We start from the raw sequence: 21397 nt of genomic DNA, 5'->3' as shown, positions 1-21397 counted from the left end.
TTGCTACCCAGAGAAATACAAAAAAGTGAAATCACATCTTTAATTGTTATTTTAGCATTCAGAAAATAAGGTGGTAAGTCCATATTTTTAATTTGTTTGTTTAAAGTTGTATACGTTATTAAAGTACGTTATTATGTGCGTCTTTTGAACTGTTATTTATTAAGTTTGATTAAGAAATGTTGAAGTAAATCGTATTTCATATCGAATCAGGTCGCGGTGGACAACTGTGCGCAAGCGTTTTGAAATGCGCACAATTACCCATCTTTCATATATTATACGACTAACACTAATTTTTTCGTTTTTTCTTTGTATTATTATTTTATTTTGCCAAAGTCTATGTGCATTATTATTATTATATATTAGTTTTGTATTTTTGCTTAATATATTGTATATAATATATATTTAAAATATATTTAATACATATTTATATTGCAATATAATAAATATATTTTCTGATTTCTTTGTCAACATTTCATAATTCATTCATTTCCTACGACTTTTGCTTTGCGCACAATTACCCGACGCGCGAGAAATTTTTTCGCTTTTCCTTTTTGCTAAATACAATTTTATTAAATGAAAATCTGTTCAATATGAGGATATGTAATGGTAGAAGAATGTTTATAATTTCTATTTTCATATTTATATCGTTTTGAACTTGGAAGTCGTTTTGAACCATTCCAGGACAATAAATTTCCCTTAGGTGCGCGCAATTCACCCACTTTCCCCTATCGTTAACTGCAATAATAAAATTCATTGACAGCTGTTCATAATATTTAAAATTTTGCAAAAATTACAGTAAATGAAAAGAAATAGAAGAAAATGAAGGATTTCCAAACTAAGATGTTCTCTATTGCGAGAACTACAAAATTAGTTATTCATAATTTCTCTGACGCAATTCGCATTAATCTCTTTTAACCTTTTAACTCGCTATTCTCTCTAGAAAAGTCGCAACCTCGTAAAGCAAATTTCTATCAATTCTTTTCAATTTTCCTTATCTTAATTCAACGAATCTCCTATTCAAACTCACTCGCTCAAATTTGCATACAAGCTGAATTTAGAGTCTCGCGTTATTCAGGAAGTGCTCGGAAGTAATTCATTTGTTGAGGTTTAAATCCAACAAATTTATCACTACCTGCTAACCCAGCAAAAAGACGCTTTCTTTATTTCATAGGGCGAAAGGCCACAGGGGTCAAACACAAATTTCATCCCCGAATTTTTGGGATCGCGCAGCTTTCGGCCGGGTAGCTGCGAACGTAACGACGAATGCGACACGCGGTAAAAGTCGGAGGTCAAAGCGGATGCGCTGGATGCAATAAAAAGGAGCGAAATAGTGGATCGGGAACGATTTTTCTTTTTCTGCCGTTCGGCAGTCATTCCCGTTTCAGCGATTTGCGGCGTATATTAAATTATTTGTCATTATAAGTTTGCGTATTAAGCGACGTGAGAACCGCCATTGATCGCCGAGCGAATGTGAGTCGTATCGATTTTCCACGGAAAGAAAACGGGAGACGAAAATTAACGGGTTCATTAAATGGAGACATAATATTCTGATTTTAATTAGAGCTAATCATTAATTGCTTGTTAAATTGAAAGCCCAATTTGGTTGATTGTAATCGTCGATTACATGTTATCTGCCATCATTGAATACATATACTCCAGATTACAAGAGAAGATGAATAATTTCTTAATGTCACTTAATACCGGCATATTAACCCAGATATCATCATATTCAAAGTCGGGACATAAGACGACTTAAATATTAAGATCATATTATATCACGTTATATTATAAGACAGCTTAAAAACGTCTTTAAGACGTTTATGTCCCAATTTTTAACATGCTATTTGGAAAGATTTTTTTATGAATGATGATGAATTATGGTGAATTATTATTTAATCACTTTTACTACACTGAATATTAGTACACATTAAAGGCTGCTTTATATAAAGTAATTAAATACAGTAATGGTATAATATAATCAATTCATACACTAAAATAATTCATATAGAAGCGTGCAAATATAATTTTTCCATCCCAGAAGTGTTCATATGTGAATAATTATTTGTATATGTAGGAATTGATTTCAAAAAAAGAAATCAAGAGAAAGATACCGTGTTAGATATTTATTGTACCTCATATTTTTCTACTTTTAATTCTCAGAAAAAGATAAAGAATAAATTAATCTATAACGTCTGTTTCTATCTCTACCAAAATAATGTCACTTCATTTATTTCCATCAATACTGATTAACTTTAATCTTTCATCCATTTCTATCAATATAGATTAATCTCAATATGAATTAATCAATATAGTTTTAATCTCGGTTTAACTTGCTTTTTATTTTTCTTAGTTCTAAGAATTAGAACTAAAATTAGAAAAAGAAAAACTGTAAGTCAAACCGAGATTAAAATTAATCTATATTTGTATAAATTATAAATGGATAGTTAAGATTAATCTATATTGATAGAAATGAACAATAAAAGATAATTTTAATAAAGACATTGTCAGAAAGCTGCGTTTTCGTCGCATTTTTTAAATATCCAGATATAATTTAATGAATTTCGACTTCGGCCATTTGCGTGCAAGTATATTGCACGCTCGCTAGGCACGTCCCTGAATACATATATATTTCGTTAAATAACGTAACAATATCATTATCGAGCCCTCAATCTTAAAATATTTATATATGTATATGTTTTTGATTTAACTTTGCAAATTTTATATTAATACAGCAGCTTCAATTAAATCGTACAAAAGTTTCACTTTCTTACAAATCTTTGCAACAATAAACGTTAAATAGAATATCAGAGATTCTAAAAATTAATTCGGACAACAAGATTTGAATTACAGAATCAATCCGACATTAGAACAAGCGTTCGTGTCTATCGTAAACTATCGTCAATAGACCTTCATAGATACGACTGTAATCTAGAAGAGGATGGGAGAGCGCGCAAATATCGGAAAGCCGGATCTCTCGACTCCGGTTGCGAACTCGCAGCTGCAGCCGCGGGCGGATCAAGGGGAGTCATCAATGGTTTCTCCGGGAAATGTGCACGAGGGCAGGAGACTACAGTACGCTACGATCGGTCACGTGATACGCCCACGCTCATTCACGATCATTCAAAAATCCGCCGAGCCGCCCTGCGGCGACCGGCGGACGCGAAATGTCACCGTCGATGGGGGGGCCGGCTCGATCGAAGACGGTGCCGTTTCATCGTCGATGCGCGACCGGCAGGCAGGTGCTCTCGCGAGAAAGTATACACGGGCGAGCGTCGTCGAGCGCGAATCGATCGAGCGCGCGCCGAACGTCGTGCACACGTAATCGGAGCAAGGCTGCCGCTATACGCGGCTTTTGGTGCTTTTCAACAAGAGGCAATGTACTTGACACAGTGATCATTTCAGCTTTAACATTGGCTTTAACATTGGCAAACGACAAGGATGTATTAAATGATTCGCTGCGTTGAGGTGATTCTACATGGTCAATAATACTAACAATATGCAATATTTTTAGTATTTTTACAACCTTACACGATTGGTATTATTGATCATATATTTCACTTTAATTTTACGTACATCATCTACTTGCACTATGATATGGATCTTAGTAAAGTGATACCGATACGCGAGAATTCAGATCGTCGGCGTCAGTATCTACGTCAATCCATCAATATTAATCGCGATCAGTAATATTATCAGTATTTGTTAATACTGGCAGTATTATTGACCGTATAGGGTCACCTTTACACTGTGTCATCTGTGTCTCTTGCTGGAAAGCACCCTTTATTACACACGCGTTACACACCCGGAGTTGGGCGACGACGGACACGCGAGTACGTAACGTGGATGTATTCAGTTCGGTTTGACTCACCGCAAAGACAGTCTTTGCCGAACAGCTCAGTCAAGCGTCCGTACCACAATCCGGAGGAACAGGCTCAACACGCTCACGTAGAATAACCCCCTGCCAAGTCGATTTGACACAGGCCGCACGGACGACAGCTGTTCACGATTTTGCACACATTCGTGTCCTGCGCGGCAACGAGTCATTTCGCAGGACGCTGGGCGGGGGAGGAATAAAACCGATCGGATCGCTCTCCGAGTGGGGAGGGGAGGTATCGATACGCAAGAAAAATCGATGCATGTATCGCCGACCCCGATGACTAGTCGAGATATCGATGCAGACGGTTTTAATTATCAATATAACTTTACTCCTGAAAAATCAATGTTCATTTCTACCAATTATTAATAGTAGATTAACTTTAATTTTCATCTAACTTACTTTTTGTTCTTTTTTTTAATTCAGAGAAAGATAAAGAGTAAGTTAAACTGTATTAATAAAAACGGACACAAAATGTGAAACAATCGTATCGACTTATAACGTGCGATTTATAACGACGATATAGTAACGATTTTTTGTAAAGATTATATGTATATATACCTTGAAATTATATCTTTTTTATTAGAAATAACTATTTTCTTCTCCAATTTCGATAAATCTCTTCTATCGATTAAAAAATAAAATTATTGTGTATTTAAAAATAAATTTGAGATGAATAGCTAAATGTGATAGAAGTCGCCTGTAAAACAAAAACTTGGATTCAACTCATGTATATTTAAATGGAAAAGTACTGTCCCATTACATCAAGGAATCAGAAATTATAAGCTTCAGAAACAAAAACAAGGCCAAGATTACTTTTATTATTATAATTAATACAATGAAACAGATGGTAATATTATACAATAAAATAGTACCGTTTTACAATGGAGCGCTATAAAGCTGCATACGTTATGTAGCATTTGTCGAAACATTCTTCAATGTGTTTTGATCTTTTCTTTCTTCCTTACAGCGATATATAATCCTTGAGTTGTTCATCAATTTCGGAGTTGAGAGTAAGCATCAACTGGTCAAATTGATGATCCCCAACTATACCTCGTAACGTGATCAGCTAACAATTTCGAAAGATTTCAGTCTTTGGATAACTGTCTAAAAAATCTAAAACATATTTATAAGAAATTCTCACCTGACTTTGGAGCGTATCTTTTAAAGATATACTGTGTACAGGATCGTTAAAAAGAAGTCTCTTCTGTCGTTGAGCATGTTCGGTATCATAATCTACATCCTCATATTGCGAAGGACTGGGCTGATCAGTAATCATCAAGGAACTAGAACAATTTCATTTTGTGGTGCACACATATTTTAAAGTTCACTTTTCCGTTTTCTTTATAAGAATCTTACGATCTTATGATCAAGAAGTATAATTACGATACTCAATAAATATATATTTATGGAATATTTGTCAGTAAACAATTATAAAAAACAGTTATACCTATTAATTGTAAATTTGTTAAAAATTTAAATAACAATTATTCAATAAATGTTAAAGGATTACGACATTATGACTGCATACTACTGATTATACTGAATATACTGTTGAAAAAGATTTAATCTCACATTATGACTTATCCCAATTAATAAATTTCAAATCTTACTCGACAGGATATCCCATATCGTCAAACTTGGTGACGTCGTTAAGCGTCTCGACAATGTTTAATATTATTTGCGGGAAATATTCAAGAACGGTGGGTGGACTGTTCGCTCCGAGAAGAGAACAGAGTGCAAGAGCTAGTAATTTGCGCCTTTCAATTTGAGTTACCAGTGGCATTGCATTAACCCAACTGTGTATTAGTTTTCCGAGTACAACGTCTTCTCTCGTTTCGGTTCCTATACTCCGCGCTAAATCGCTGATTATCTGTAATAATAATTTTCATTACTGGACTAATTTGTATAAGAAAATCACGGTCGAGAATTTTTTACCTGTACAAAAATATCACGGGAACCTAGTAAAACTCTTGCAACAACAGACAGCTGCATAGTCATAACCGACGAATACTCGTCACCGTAATAAACACTCCTGTTAACATATCGTATTACATTTTAAACTAAATATCCAAGCGAGATATTCCTCAAAGGCATCTACTTACTCGAATATCTTTAGCAAAACGGGTTTTATCAATTCTGCACCCTGTTGGGGGGAAGTTCTGAGACAGATCTCAAATAATTTCAGCACCATCACTCTACCCTCTGAACGCAAATCACTAAGAAGCGTTTTCAGCGATTCGATGATCACCGTACTCCTCTGAGTGAAGAAATCTTGTGGGCTCAATAATACATACATTTGAATTATGTACAAACATAAGCGCAGATTCTCCGTAGATTGATCTGAAAATGATAGAGAAAAAAGATATCATCATATATAAATCATTAAGACTCATTAACAATTATATTAACAAACTGAGATGTGTGATGCATGGTTATATCTGTAAGTATGTTGACTCATAATTGATGGTCCCAAGTTCGATCTCACGCCTCGATTTTATAAGGTTTATTAAAATTATTAATAGCATAAACCTATATCACTAACCCAATAATGCTGGCATATTTCTGAAGAGATCCATTATAGCTGGTGTTGGAGTAGGCGTGTTTTCTAATAAGGCTATCCACAGCTCTAATCCGTCTTCTAATAAATAAACGTGTCCTTCTTGATTGACATCGACACTCAGAGCCACGACGCCTACCACCAACGGTTCTAAATTGACACTTTCAGAACCTAAAGCCTGTTGATACATTAAAAAAACATAAGCAATATCATTATCGATAAAAATAATTGAGTTTCTGATGATTCAAAATAATAATCGAAAGAGAATGTTAACAGGATCCTAAAATCATATTTTATTAATTAAATAATTTTCGATGCAGCAAGTCCGGACTCACTGCATAGTGATTGGCTGAAACAAAACCAGTCAATCGTAATCGGTAATTCGTACAATACGAGTTTTAGGAGTCAACGCGATAAATAGTGCGCAATTTTGAAAATAAAACTTTAATATTACATCACACATGTCAATATTTAAGTTAACAAATGATTTTCATTTCACTTCCAGTCATCTTCAATGTAAAAAAAATCATACATGAAAGAACTATATAGTTAAGAAGCGAAACGAAAAATGTTTGTTAACTTAAGTATCGATATATGTGATATAATATTAAACTGAGTTTTATTTTTAAGATCACACACTTTGTTTACTACACTAACTCCTGCTAGCTCCCTTTCGATTATTATTTATTAATAGCATCAATCTATTGGTTCAATATATCACATATTCACCTTCTCTAAGTGTATCAGAGTCGATACTATGGCACACCTCAGCATATTGTATATCTCAGATTGCTGCCAAAGTTCAGGTAAATATGAGCTGAGTGCACCAACATGTGGTTTGATTCCACTGCCAACACGCTCGATAATAAAAGATAACACAGACAGCACATGCATCTAATTGTAAAAGATAAAAATACTTGTAAGAAATAACCTAATATTGAGAAAAAATAAATGCTAATTTTCCACACATACTTTTGTATCGCACTCGTTTACTTCTTTAAGAAGCGAGAAAAGTAGAGAAAAAATTGGCTCCAAGAAAGGAGAAAATTTCTCTGGATTAAATTGAAAATCATCGATTGCTTGTTTCAGAGCATTGCTTGCTGCTAAACGAACTCCTAAGTCCTCTTCGGGATTCAATGTTTCAATCATAAGCTTATATAACTCCGGCCTTAATTCTTCACTTAATTTGATATCTGCAAACAATAAATTTGCAAATAACCAACAGTAAACAATCATTCCAAATCTTTATTTTTTCAGTGAAATTTTCAACGTACTCGTCCATTGACCAATCAACCAACACACACGTCTTCTGATAATTCTGTAATTGTTATTTCGAACCTTTAATTCCTCTTTTAGAGTCGTCGAAAACCATTGATCAAAGTTTACCTATCGCGCAATGACACAATAATAGATTAAATAAACATTTATATAAATAGATCTGTTCTTTTTAGTTGAACTTCTTGCACGGTTCATCTTTTTTCTTTTTCTCTCTAACGCGAAGAGAAAAGGAAGAAAAATGAACCGTGCAAGAATTTTAGCTAAAAAGAATAGATCTAAATTCTTGAAATACTGTTCACTTACTTCGTCATACAAATCGAATGCAGCCAGACCAACTGCGCGATAGACCGCGTCTTTCACTAGAATCGCGTGCAAGTTGTTAGGATCGACAGGTTGATGATGTTGTCGCATCAAATCAACCAAAACCAAAGCAAGAATATCTCTATAGTGATGGAAGATCGCCAAAAATAAGGATTCTGTGCAAGGCTACAACATAATATATATTTGCATTATAATACATTTATAGAGTAATTGTATATTTTAATAATTTTTATATTATTTATAGTTTGATTACACTCACCCTCAAACTATATTTCCATGATTCTCCACCATCATCAATAGCTAAAACGAATAATACCTTTCAGATTTTATGTTTTTTTATATATTTAATTACATTTTCATCTCATATGATATTGTTAAATGCGATTTTAAATATATTATTATATAAAATACATAATTATTACCGAAATTTTCTGGTTGAGTATCCCACATTTCAAAATCCGCAGGTGTTAAAAGGAAATAATGCGTGACAAGCCTGGAACAAATCTCTGTTAATATTTCCGGTGTAAAAAATTCTTGTCTCAACTGGCACGCCCTCAAAACCAATGGATCTTTCGTCTCTGTTTTGATAAAGAAAGAATAGTTGTTAATATGAAATACATGACAAAGACAAATAAGAAATATGCAGCTTCTATACCTTCAATAATCTTAGCTGGTCTGTAATACGTCGATAATAAAATGGTCTTTATTAAATTTAGACATTGAATAATAAATCTTTCAAATGCTAACGCTTGGCCAGCTTCTGTGAAGCAGTAAAAAACGGAGAATTCTAGAGAAGTCGGTATGAGTTCCACATAGCAAAACGGATGCATGTCTATGACTCCTATTAAAACTTTGGTCAAATGTATTATAAACTTTTCGCACACATCCACTTGCATTCCTCTAGAAACTAAAGTTTTTCCTAAAAAAAAAAAAAAGAAATAAAACAATATAACATTTTACAATATCACATGAAACTCAATTTAAATATTCCAAAAATCGTAAGTTGTTTTAAAGAAAAAAAAATACTAACGGCACTCAAGGCAGGTCCTTGCACGCTCAAAAACGACTTTCAGAAACAACATGGCATCTTGAGATTCGGATGGTTTGGAAAAACCATTTACGATCAGTTGCCTAAGTATTCTTAATAATAGAAGTGCTTTTTCTAAGGTTTCTTGTGTCTGATTGACGTCGGCCCCATTAGACGCCATAATCAGGAAGGATTCGGTGTAAGTATTCCATAGATTTAGGATAAAATTGAACATAGTTGCAGTCAATTCTTTTTGAGCCTTTGTCCATCGGCCAAGCGTCGAGACGCCAAAGCCTTGACAACATGATGCAGTGTTAATACCGCCTGACGCTGTGCTAAAGAATTTTCTTGCCTTATAACTTCCAATAATGTTGGTACCAGAGTACCCCATTCTCTAGGACAATCAAACCTATAAAATAAAGTGTAAAATAAAAAGATTAAATATTTTAATTTATTATATATTATGTAATTTAACATATTACATTATAATTTATTACATTATATATATATATATATATTATATATTATATTCATTACCTTGCTATCTTGGCAATAAGGACTGCTAATTGTATAGCTAATGGACTCATAGGTTCGTCAAAATTTCTGAGGAGATGCTGTCGCAAAAATTCCTTCTCATTGTCTTCAATTGCGCTAAAATAATGGCATACGTTATTAAATATATACTGCCATTACAATATAATAATGATTTGTGCATAATACAATGCTCTCTGTTCTAAGAAAATGTTTCTTACTTTGGTGCATTTTTCCTCCAGTATCTCTCAACTCCGATCTTCAAATACACTACAGCCATCCATCTAACTTCAATAGCCAAGGAATGATTTGAAAGAACATTCTAAAAATAATTTTTACATGATCAGTCATAATTTTTAAATCATAAAATCCATATCAGATCTGTTCTTTGTAGCTAAACCAGTATACACCAATTATATTTAAAATGAAATATTAATATATTGCTACAAGGACATAACTCACAGACATCAAAATTTTCCAGAAAATTAGTTAAATGTTTTAAATCATTAAAATTTTTAAATATTAATTTTGAAATACAATTTTAGTATAATAACTAATTATAGAGGAATAAAAATATATTCTTTCTTTACATTCTCTTTCTGCAAATAAAAATATGTAATGATACAATATACATAAGTAAAAATTATTATATATTTTGTACCAAATATATTTGATAAATTGTTGAAAGAAAATTTTAGTACGGTTCAAAGAACAGGCCCAATCCTAAGTCAATCCTATATACATGTTTATCTTAATTTTTAATATTTAATTGTTTTTTCCATTTATATATATCAAAACTCTTTTTTTTTTTTCATTTATATAATTCTTATTTATATAATTCTCATTTATAAATCATGACTCGGTTATATATATAAATGCATGTTCTTCTTTATTCTAACAAATGAGATTCAACTAAGTTTTTATCTACACTGAAAAAAATGCATGTAATTTTACATGGAAATTACATGTATTTTTTTCAGTGTACAATTCAGTGCATAAGCTCGAGATCTTGTGTATCTTACTGAATCTTAACTCACATTAAAATTAAAATTTTTAAACCTGCATCGTTATGTGATAACTTTGTCACTAAAGTAAACAAGTAATGATGTCATTATCTGAGTATAAATAAACTCACATTACTTTAGATGCAGTATCATTTATGTGAAAATAGAAAGCAACTTGTTCCATGTAACATTCCATAAATCCAGTATGTACATGGAAAATAGAAAAAATATTTATAGACTTATAAGCCTATAAAAAAAAAACTTTCTTCTGTCCAACACAGGAGACTTACATATAACGCTATATAAAATCCTTGCTGAGTTTCCCATTGCTTAAGCGTTTCTTCTGCAGACTTTAGAACATTGGGGTCTTGACTGACCGCCTGTCGTAGGACTTCTATCACCGCGGCTTCCATGTCTTCTTACTGTACACAATATCAGCGGATATTACAAAACCTCCGGCACGATCCTCACCCTAACAATATTTCCGTCCCCGTGCAATATTATCTAACGTCGCGCATCATGCATCATTTCGGTTCGAGAAAAATCCGAAGACAGTTTACCCGAAGAACAGGTCGCCGAAAACCGCTTCGAGAATAACGAGCATGTGGTCGCGGGACAACCGATCTACATCGAACGAAGCGAATGCACCGTGCAAAATGATATCGCAATCACGCGAATCTCATTACATCATTTCACGTATCGCTCGCAAACCGCCGTCGTCGTCGCCGTCATCGTCACCGTCGTCGTCACAATCGTTCCGGTGAACGAGATGCCCTCTAACCTATACAGAACCGTACAGAACCGCAATGACGGAACGGGTCGAAAGTACGCTGTACGGTACGAGAGAAACGCGGCGCGAGCGGTGGAAGTGAACGTTTACCTGTCTCGCAACCGGTGTCGCAGCCGCTCATTCCGCGTGCTCCATTTGCCGCTCCGTTTTGCGCGCGAGAGAGAGTATTTATGTAGTAAATCGATACATAACGAAAATCCTCCGGCAAACCCTCGCACACACGCTCCGCGTTGTACGTGTCGACGGCACCTTCCGAAGCGCAAAACGTTTCCCTTTCCTTTTCCCTCCACTCCTCGGCCGACAAGCCGACGGTCGGTCGCCGCGCCGCTTCTTCGTCTTGCGCGACTCGCTCTTCTCGTTTTACTCCTTTTTTTTTTCCTTTCCCCACTCTCCTCTCACGCGATAATGACAGTTGTCGTGCGCGTGCGTATACGTTCTCTTGTATCATGCGGAAAAATAAAAGGACGATCAAACTCTGATTAGCTTAATCGACAATTAATTAACTTGACGGCCGATACCCGCGGTAGCTTGTTAACGCCTTTATTATTTAAATATTATAATTATTATATAGATACTTAAAAATAAGAACCTATAAATACCGACCTAGAATTATCAATTCGTTTGATGCGAAATGAAAAATTAAGGAAAACAAATCATGTTTAAAAAATTTCAAATCAATCACGTCGATGATGATTAATTAATTGATGATAATTTAGTCACCGACGATATTTAAATTCTTTCCTTACAGAAATTTAACCCTGGACGGGAGTAATAATTATTGCACTTACTTTGAGTATTAAAAACACTGTTGTTCAAATTAAAATTGTAATTTTTAGAACTGAATTGTTATATTTCTGCAAAAACTATAAACGTTCTCCTGTATTCTATTTTACCACAATAGATTTGTTTTTATCGTTGCATTAAACTGCACCGGAACTTTCCTTGTCACTTTTGCCAAAATCAAACGTACCTCTATTTCACTTTAAGTGTAGTGCATACTAAATTCAACTATAAAAACAGACCGGTTATTATTAGAACTATTCGACGTATATTCGGATTTAAATATATATTATTATCAAGCAACGGTCTAGATGGAAATAGATAGTAATATCTAATATATGAAATTAAGAAACGGATAAAATTAGACAACACGCGACGCAATGAACTCACGTGTCTCTCGTCGAAAGAAACCTCACATGCATTTCCGATGATCCGGAATTCACGTTCGTTTCCGGAACACTCCAGAGCACACCAGTTCAAATCCTTGTCGCGCTTCACCGGGCCGGATATCCGGTGCGCGTCACGTTTCGCGCAGGCGCAACACGTGTCCCAACTCTCAGTCCGTTCGGTGGCAGCACTATCGTCAACGCATTCTCGTCAGTTCTTCCTTTTCTCTATCTTTTGTTCATGGATTGTGGCAACGTTTGGATCGTGTCACAATGAAGGTAAGAATCTACGAATATCACAGGAATCACACGTTCCACTTACGAAATACAAATCTTTTTTGATGCACCGAAATGTCGGTGTCGCGACGATATTTGCATATTCGTCGAGGCTTTGTGTACCTGCATGTAGCACTGACCGTAAATAAGTATCGGCGTCAGGTGTTGTCAGGTGAAACATGCGGATATCTCGCCGCGTTAATTGCTGCATGACGCGATTAAGAAGTGTCTTTCGTTGTTTTAATTTGTAACTCGCGGAAATGACATCGTATAAAGAAATTATTTTTTTTACTTTATTTTTTGCTGTACTTTGTAGAGAGAGACACCCTAACCTAGTTTAATCCACGGTTGCCAGGTCCCAGCACTGTACAGCTGGGGCCCGAAGGTCTCCGTGCGCTGGAGATTTCATATTTCGACTGGAGACCGGCCGATTGTTTCATTTAAAAAAAAAAGAAAAAGAAAGACAAAGGCGCAGGGTTTAATTCGTGTTTTGCGACCACCATTACAGACTTTCTTTTTGTTATTAATATTTGACCAACATAAAGTATCAATACAATCACAGAGACTTTCTTATTATTATATTACAAGATTTATACAGTATGAACACAATTACAAACTTTTTTATTATTCGTAAAATAAACTGCGAACATAATCACACTCTCTTATTACTTTCCACGTAATTTAAATATGCAATTAATAAATACCCCGCGCGAGCAAAAAACTGGAGATTTTTCCCATCTGCTGGAGACCTAGCAACCATGATCTAATCTTAATTTAGAAGTTCAAAACCCAGTTCTACCAATGTATATTTGAACTATTTATCCATAGCATCCCTTTAACTCCAAATTATTCTCTCACAGTTCAAGTTGAGCTGTGTTCCGTTGCATGCATGATGTGCATGAGCTATCATTTTACCCTTGTTGTTCACAAAGTGTTAAACAGAAGACTTGTTCTTTTTGGCTGAACTTTTGTACCAGTTTATCTTTCTTCCTTTTCTTTCCTCCTGGAGAGAAAAAGAAGAAAGCTGAACTAGTGCAAAAGTTCAGTCAAATAGAATAGGTCTAGAGATAAAATGATACATTATGCGCATCATGCATACAATGGAACGCAGCCTTACACTTCATCTTTTTCTAATTCTTAAAATTAGAAAAAGATGAATAAGTTGGACCAAGATTAAAATTAATCTACTGATGGAAACAGACATTAGACATATTGTATATACAACTCTTCTAATCTATGCATTTGGTTATTGCAGTTGAACGTATCGTATCCTGCAACAGGATGTCAGAAGCTGTTCGAAATTTCAGACGAGCACAAGCTCAGAATCTTCTATGAGAAGCGTATGGGTGCTGAAGTCGATGCCGATGCACTGGGAGATGAATGGAAGGGCTATGTTGTCCGTGTCTCTGGCGGTAATGACAAGCAAGGTTTCCCTATGAAACAGGGTATCCTGACGAATGGTGGGTTCATGATACATTGTTTACATGATACAATTAATATATATAAAAAGTCTGTAAAAGAAATCAAGAACACTTGCAATTTTTTGTATCTACATTCTGGAATTTGATTATGTATCACACAGCTTGAAATAACAGCATACATAAATGAGCGAATTTAATTGAGATGCTTTCCAGCAAGAAACAGATGATACAATATAACAAATTGAATCATATCCTTTGTCAATGTTAAACAAAGATGAAACAGGGATTAACTGTGTTACAATGGACGTTTTCTAGCAAGACTTAGGATCCACCTAATGCTGCAAATGTTTCGTTAACCAATGAGAAAAAAGAATTTTATGAATTGACCAATCAAATAATGCTTCAAAATATTTGCAGCATGAAGTGGATTGCACAGTATAATGCAGTTCATTCTTATTTAATATTAGCAAACAACAAGGATATAATGATTCACTGTGTTACATTGTATCCTTTCTGAAAAGCACCATAGATGTTGATCAATGAAATTATAAATGTTTTAGTAAATTTGCTGATTTTTGTGATTTTTAATCGAACTTCTGACTTAAGTACCAAGGAAATTTTTTTAATACGATATATTATTTGCACAGGACGTGTACGTTTATTGCTTTCCAAAGGCCATTCTTGCTACAGACCACGACGAGATGGTGAGCGCAAGCGCAAATCCGTTCGTGGTTGCATTGTAGACTCCAATTTGTCTGTACTAGCACTTGTCATCATCAGGAAAGGCAAACAGGTAAATGATCATTCGTGGTATATTTTTTCAGATACTAAAGATCCATGCTGTTCAGGGTGTATTCAAGATATTCAATTTTCTTGAGATACAATCGTACACATGGGAGATGAAATTCGTTTTTTGATTTGGGAAACTGCTATGTCATTTGTACTTTTTCTCAGTGTACGAACGAAACATGCTTTTAGCTATTATTAATTTATTCTAAATTTTTTACACAAATATTTTATTATTGCATGGTTCTTTACCACTTGGTGTGATTGACTCGCGATCTGTAGATCCGGGTTCAATCCCATCCGCGCCTACATACGCAATGTTTCGTGTTTAAGGAACCAAAAAGGGCTCCATGTGATAATTAAGAAGAGATTTTTGATTACCAGTGCCATTTGAATTCGGTTAAACTGCAGGTCCCATATATCAGTGGATATATGTATGGATCCCTCAGGCCGGAGGTTAGACATTAGTGACGTCTAACCACTTTCCAGCAAGCGACACAGGCTGTGTTCCAAATTTACTGCCAGCACAGAAAATGCTATAGTTACGTGCACTATAGATTTTCAGTACTGGCAGTCAATTTTGGAACACAGCCACAGTGTGACACAGATCATGTCATCTTTGTTTAACATTAGTAAATAACAAGGATGTAATGATTCACTGTGTTACACTGTGTCATCTGTGTCTCTTGCTGGAAAGCACCCTAGGCTAATAACCTAATTAGTCAGTTTAATACATGACAGATTTCCTACAATAATGTGAATTAATATTATACAATATTATACAAGAATATGAATTGCAGGAAATCCCAGGCTTGACAGATATGAACGTACCGCGTCGTTTGGGACCGAAAAGAGCAAGCAAAATTCGCAAACTGTTTAATCTTTCGAAGAAGGATGATGTTCGGCAGTTTGTAGTAAAACGACCGGTCCAGAAAGAAGGAAAAAAGGAGCGATTTAAGGCACCAAAGATTCAGCGCTTGATCACTCCTATCGTTCTTCAAGTACATAATTTTATAAAAATTCATAGAAATATTAATAGATACATTTTGAAACTATACTAAAATTAAAAACTATACTAAATTAGATGATTTACACTCTTTAAATTAAATAAAATATCAAAACATTTAAATTTAGATTCTTTTTTACTCTAATTCTAATATATTCTAAAACACTTATAAAAAATGTTTACAGAGAAAAAGACACAGACTGGCACTGAAGAAGAAACGCTGTTTGGCTCGCAAAGAGCAAGCGGCGGAGTACGCGAAGTTGCTGGCGCAACGTCAGAAAGAAGCGAAGAATAGGCGCCAAGAAGAATTAAAACGAAGACGCAGCGCTTCTTTACGCGAATCCAAGTCTTCTACTCAAACGGCACCAGCCGCACAACAATAAATCAGTTGGATCCTGAAATGTATTTACACGTCAATAAAAAAAATTTCAACTATCTATAGTCTTCTCTTTTATCATATCAATTTCCAATCGTTATTTTCTGCATAATGGTAAACATTAAATATGAATAAAAAATAATAGAAATATGAATCATTTTTCTAACAAATATTAATTTTCAATTAATTTTCAGTAATTTATCAAAATATTGAGCTATTAAACATATACATTTTAATAATGTGCAGAGTGTTCGTGAACTGATGATACAACCAGGAAGATGATTGTAATGAAAAATCAAATCGGATATATACAACAAAATTTCTTCATCTAAAGCGTTTTTGAGAAAATTGATTTAGAATATTCGTCAAGTACATGTGCAATTTACTGTAGGTCCATTTTTTGTTCTTGCACAAGACTACGCTGAAGCTTTTTTGCTTTCACCAAATACCAGACATAATTTGTATATTTTAACTTTTAGTATCACTTTATTCACTTTAAAATTTCCCGAATGTGCACCAGTTCAATAGAAAATAGGCGTCATGACTCGACATAGATCGTTCTCTATCTCTGCTTGTATTTATGTTTACTAATTATTAAGTAATCAAGGATATATGATAAAAATAAGATGTTCAAGCACAATAAATGTTATCTTATGACTTATTGAAAATATTTCTCATAACTGTCAATACATATAATTCTGTCCGTTGAAATAAATTTCTATAAACGCTTTTGATACTTTAATTTATCAATTAAATCCGTTCTCGGCGAATATTATTTATATTTAAAGTCGATTTTTTCGAAAACAAAGCCTCGTACAAAAAAAATGTTATTTTATGTTTCGACTTATTTTTTCATGTAGAAATTAGAATCTTCTAGAAATCTTCACTATCTTCTCGGTGAATCATCAGTTTACGAACATTAATAATAGCCTTATAATAATAGCTTCTTTACAATATAAGTGGAAAAACGATAATTTTTTTTCTATATCCAATAAATTTTTTTAATGAAAAACGGTTTTATTCTAATTTTATCTTGCTCTCTGCCAATTGGTTGATCTCGATAAAGGACGATACATATACAGCGTATCGTGTCACGTGTCAACAACGTCCATGTCTACAAAGCTTAACGTAATAAAACAAATGACAGTCTGTCTTTGGCCGCCTTAAAACTAGGCGTCTCTGAATCCGTTTATGTCAAATTACGGAATCACAGTGCATGTCATCATGAGTTGACTTTCCAGAGCAGATTATACATTTCCCGTATGCCTCCTCAGGATACAGCAGGATACAACAAATCCTTCCATAAGTATAAACGTGCTATCGTGAATCCTTCTGTTTTAGGATCGAAACCTATACATATAACCAGTGAATTTATAAACACGTATGTATACTCTTGTTTTCTTCTCTTTTTTTCATTTTTTTCTTTTTAAATAATCTGTTTATCGGTATCTTAATCCTTCGACAATATTTATTTCTTTAAGAAAAATTTCAGAAAATTGTACCTTCAATATCAATACATGGCATTCTTAATATATATGATATTTGTAAAAACTTTGTTTCAATAAAATTAATGTGGAATATGACAATATTAATAAAATTAATAATAAATATATATAAATAAATCGTATGCATATAACTCTCCATTAGAAATGTTTAAAGACGGTTGATTTTTTTATTATGAATTCTGATAGATAAATGGAAAAATCTGTAAAAAAATAAGTAAAATACAGTCCAACTTAATTCTTAGTAAGATAGTAAAAACTCATTGTCAAAACTTTCACAAGTATATTAGAATTTTTTCAGATTTTTCTATAATTCGAAACAATATAAAAGTCTACACTGAAGTTTAAAGATCCAGGTTATGAACGTTGAAAATGACGTTTCAAACGTCTACAAAACGTTTTGACATTATCTTTTAATAAGATAGAATACAGAGTTATAATTAAGTCATAATGATATCATAATGTTATTTGTGTTGAAAATGAATTTATATAAGTGATAAATAAGGTCATTGGTCTTCTTATGATATTATTATATCATCTTTTGTGTTTTACTTAGGAAAATATAAAATGTGTATTATATTTAATTATATCTAATTATCATTATAGTTCTCACAAATATTTTTCAATAATTTAAAATACAAAATAAATATTATTAATGCATAACATGACATTTAAGTTATACTATTCTCTTTTCACACTTATGAAATATATGTAAAATCAGTATTTACCTTTAGATTTTTTGAAAAGAAGAAGAGAAGGAAGAAAACAAAAATTTGCGTCAAAACTGAAACAATAATATCTAAAAGCTCCTTTCAATCTAAATATATATACAGAAAGAATAAAAAAAGTGATTAGAAAGAATCTGAGATTTTGAGTCTCTTTGTTCTACATTTAATTTCTTTTTCCAGATAGAAAAATGCCGAAACTCAAGATAGTCACAAGCAACACACACGCTCGGCCGCACTTTGCCAGCCACACGCAATCCTCTTTGATGAAAACACGAACGCCGATGAAACTGAAGAAATTGTCATCGATAAAGAATGAAAATGAATCAAAGAAGTCGCAAAAAAGTGTCATTCCTAAATCGAACAGAATCTACAAGAAACGAAGCAACATCACAAAGCAGAGCAAAAGTATGCAGATGCTGGTAATGATCCTCAAGCAACAGGTAGACCGTCATTCGACCATTTTTCTCCCTGGTAGCGATTTAACAGAAACAACCTGTCAGTTGGAGAATTCATTAATTTCGCTTCAGGACAATTTGATCAAAGATGTGTCTCACAATCTCAAAAATTGCATTGCTAGTCCAGCTAAATTAGCGACTCTTCGTAGCAAACAGACAAAAGTCATGAATGAGTTCGAATCCTCTGCTGAAAATTTGCATGATTCTCAGGATGGAACGAATTGTGCAGGAAGAGATAATTCGGACGACATCCACGATGCTTCTGAAGCTCGTACAGTTATAGACATTACGTGTAAACTTCAGTTGCATTTGAGCGATGAAGAGGAGCCCGCAGACTCGCATAATAAAGTCGAAAACCTCTATCGCAGGACCGAATGTGAGGAAAAACTTGACGACTCTTCGAACAAAAATTGTACCGAAATGCAAGTACATCCACAAACTGTAAACGTCGCGACAAATCGCAAACGCATGGGAAAAACTTGGATGTTTAGAAAAGCCAAGACCCAAAACGAGCACGTTGACGTCGATCGCACTTGTCGTACTGATTTACAAAAGTCCGAAACCACGCAACACGTTGGTACAGTTATGAATAGCGATGCGATTATCCAGAAGAGGGGTGCTCTTCAAAAGACTCTTACTTTTCATCAGCGAGCCTGGAGACCAGCTGGCATCCCAAAAAATTTTACGAAAAGCACAACGTCTTTGCAACCGATGTCGCAAAAGTCATCTCAATCAGCCGAAAAATTTGCCTCGACGAAGAGCAAACATTTGTCAACTGAATGCATTAAGTAATATACTTTTTTTAATATCTTCTATTTACATATAGAACTGCATTTCGCTAGGATGAGGTACAATTTCGAGCATAGGACAGTTCTAAACGAAATAAAGTTTGAATCCAATTTTAAAAGTTTAATTTTGATTTTTTTTCTTTGATACCCTTTAGTATCCTCCACATAATGAGAGGATTATCAAACTTGAACCTCGAAAATTGGATTCAAATTGTTTATTTTGTTCAAAATTGTACTCTATTCGAAATTGTGTTAAATTTATCCTATGTAAAATTTATCTCATACTGTATACATATACTTACTTTTGAAGCTAAACTTTCTTAGGGATAACTTTGTAGTTACACAGGCACTTTAAAAACATCCTATAATAATAATAATAATAATATTACACAAATGGGAAGAATAAAAACATAAAAAATAAGAAAAAAATATTAAGTATCATTATTAATGTTAAAAAGAAACATTATTCTGGATACTTTTATATTTATTTCTAAATTTTTATGTTTTTAACCTTTCCATTCTGTGTAATATGTTAAGAAATTTACCAATGTGTACAACTATATATATAAAATTAAATAAGGATCAAATATAATAATACTGCGAACGATTTTATATTCTATGCCTTTTGTATTTATAATTTTAGATCCTTTAATAGTGAGTCTACGAGCACATCGGAAAATCAATCCAAGATGTTAATGAAAGAAAATAGAGACCCTCGCGCGAATCGTGTGACAAAAATGTTCGATTATCCCACGTAAGAGATGTTTATCTTTCACATATGTATATATGGGGCAAAATTTCCCAAGTGTACCCGCGTAAAATTGCGATGTCACCGATCTTTTTGTAACTTTGCTAAATTGTAGTACTAGTCGACCTCTTTAAATCCTGTAAAGGAAATGCCGCTAGTACAAATGGTTGCCAAGATGTAGGGGCTTGAATTTTTAGTTTTTACTCAATGTGTTCTATTTAAAAAAATCATATCTTCTTTCACACCTATCCAAACGAACTTTATAATGAGTGTTTTTTAAAGCTTTTTTCTTGGGCTTTGCAATAAAAAATACTATTTTGCATTAAAAAATTTTTATCATGTATATTTTTTAATTTTAAAAGTATTTTTCAATTTTTCTCATAATGCGACCCTTTTGATTTTTTTGAAACTAAAATAAAAAGAAAGCTTGACTTTTTCTCGTCAAAATCATGTAAGTTGGAATATGGGATGAAAAGAATTGGCGTCGATAAAAAACGTTTTAAGCGCGCGAGTATACCGGGCGCGTGTGGAATGGTCGCGGCGCGGCGCGGCGGTACAACGCCACCAGTTTCCACTTTGATTCCAGAGTCTTGTTTATACGCAATTTTTCTAATTTCTATTTTTCTGTCCCTCCCTTTCTCTACAAAAACATATTAATACGTGAGATTTCGTGGCATTAATTCACGTACGGTAGGTATAAGGTTGAGCGTGAGTGCAAGCTGAAACACATGTGCTCACGTATTTCCGCACTCGGCATTAC

General features: G+C 33.9%; 4 protein-coding genes across 10 annotated transcripts in view; 2 read left to right on the top strand and 2 right to left on the bottom strand.

Moving 5' to 3' along the window:
- EndoA (SH3 domain containing GRB2 like, endophilin-A) overlaps positions 1-4011 on the bottom strand; it is a 32862-nt gene extending 28851 nt beyond the window's left edge. For all 7 annotated transcript variants that reach the window (XM_018451542.1, XM_018451517.1, XM_018451566.1 and 4 more), the window contains exon 1: positions 3869-4011. The gene's annotated coding sequence lies outside the window, so the exon portion shown is untranslated. The remainder of the gene's footprint in view (positions 1-3868) is intronic.
- A 673-nt stretch (positions 4012-4684) lies between these two features.
- Impbeta11 (importin beta11) lies at positions 4685-11814 on the bottom strand. The gene is given in 19 exon segments (XM_018451483.1): positions 4685-4943; positions 5019-5160; positions 5488-5747; positions 5813-5909; positions 5980-6217; positions 6420-6612; positions 7164-7328; positions 7407-7627; positions 7709-7820; positions 8016-8198; positions 8293-8333; positions 8456-8611; positions 8689-8952; positions 9064-9315; positions 9318-9469; positions 9598-9711; positions 9813-9913; positions 10886-11017; positions 11476-11814. Coding segments are annotated over 18 exon segments (2919 nt in total). The 5' UTR covers positions 11009-11017; positions 11476-11814; the 3' UTR covers positions 4685-4838.
- Positions 11815-12758: 944 nt separating this feature from the next.
- On the top strand, positions 12759-16477 carry RpS6 (ribosomal protein S6). The gene is made up of 5 exons (XM_018447959.1): positions 12759-12830; positions 14083-14287; positions 14896-15041; positions 15835-16035; positions 16226-16477. The coding sequence occupies exons 1-5, from the start codon at positions 12825-12827 to the stop codon at positions 16421-16423; spliced, it is 756 nt and encodes a 251-aa protein (XP_018303461.1). The 5' UTR covers positions 12759-12824; the 3' UTR covers positions 16424-16477.
- A 1144-nt stretch (positions 16478-17621) lies between these two features.
- The window catches only part of LOC108722978 (uncharacterized), an 8863-nt gene continuing 5087 nt past the window's right edge, over positions 17622-21397 (top strand). The window contains exons 1-3 of the mRNA XM_018448382.1: positions 17622-17797; positions 18827-19889; positions 20533-20643. Of these exons, the coding sequence (XP_018303884.1) occupies positions 18835-19889; positions 20533-20643 (1166 nt within the window). The 5' untranslated portion in view covers positions 17622-17797; positions 18827-18834. The remainder of the gene's footprint in view (positions 17798-18826; positions 19890-20532; positions 20644-21397) is intronic.

The sequence above is a fragment of the Mycetomoellerius zeteki genome, unplaced genomic scaffold (genome assembly GCF_001594055.1).
Source record: "Mycetomoellerius zeteki isolate Tzet28-1 unplaced genomic scaffold, Tzet1.0 scaffold106, whole genome shotgun sequence".
In the NCBI taxonomy this organism is placed as follows: domain Eukaryota; kingdom Metazoa; phylum Arthropoda; class Insecta; order Hymenoptera; family Formicidae; genus Mycetomoellerius; species Mycetomoellerius zeteki.
This window is presented reverse-complemented; position numbering and strand designations above follow the sequence as displayed.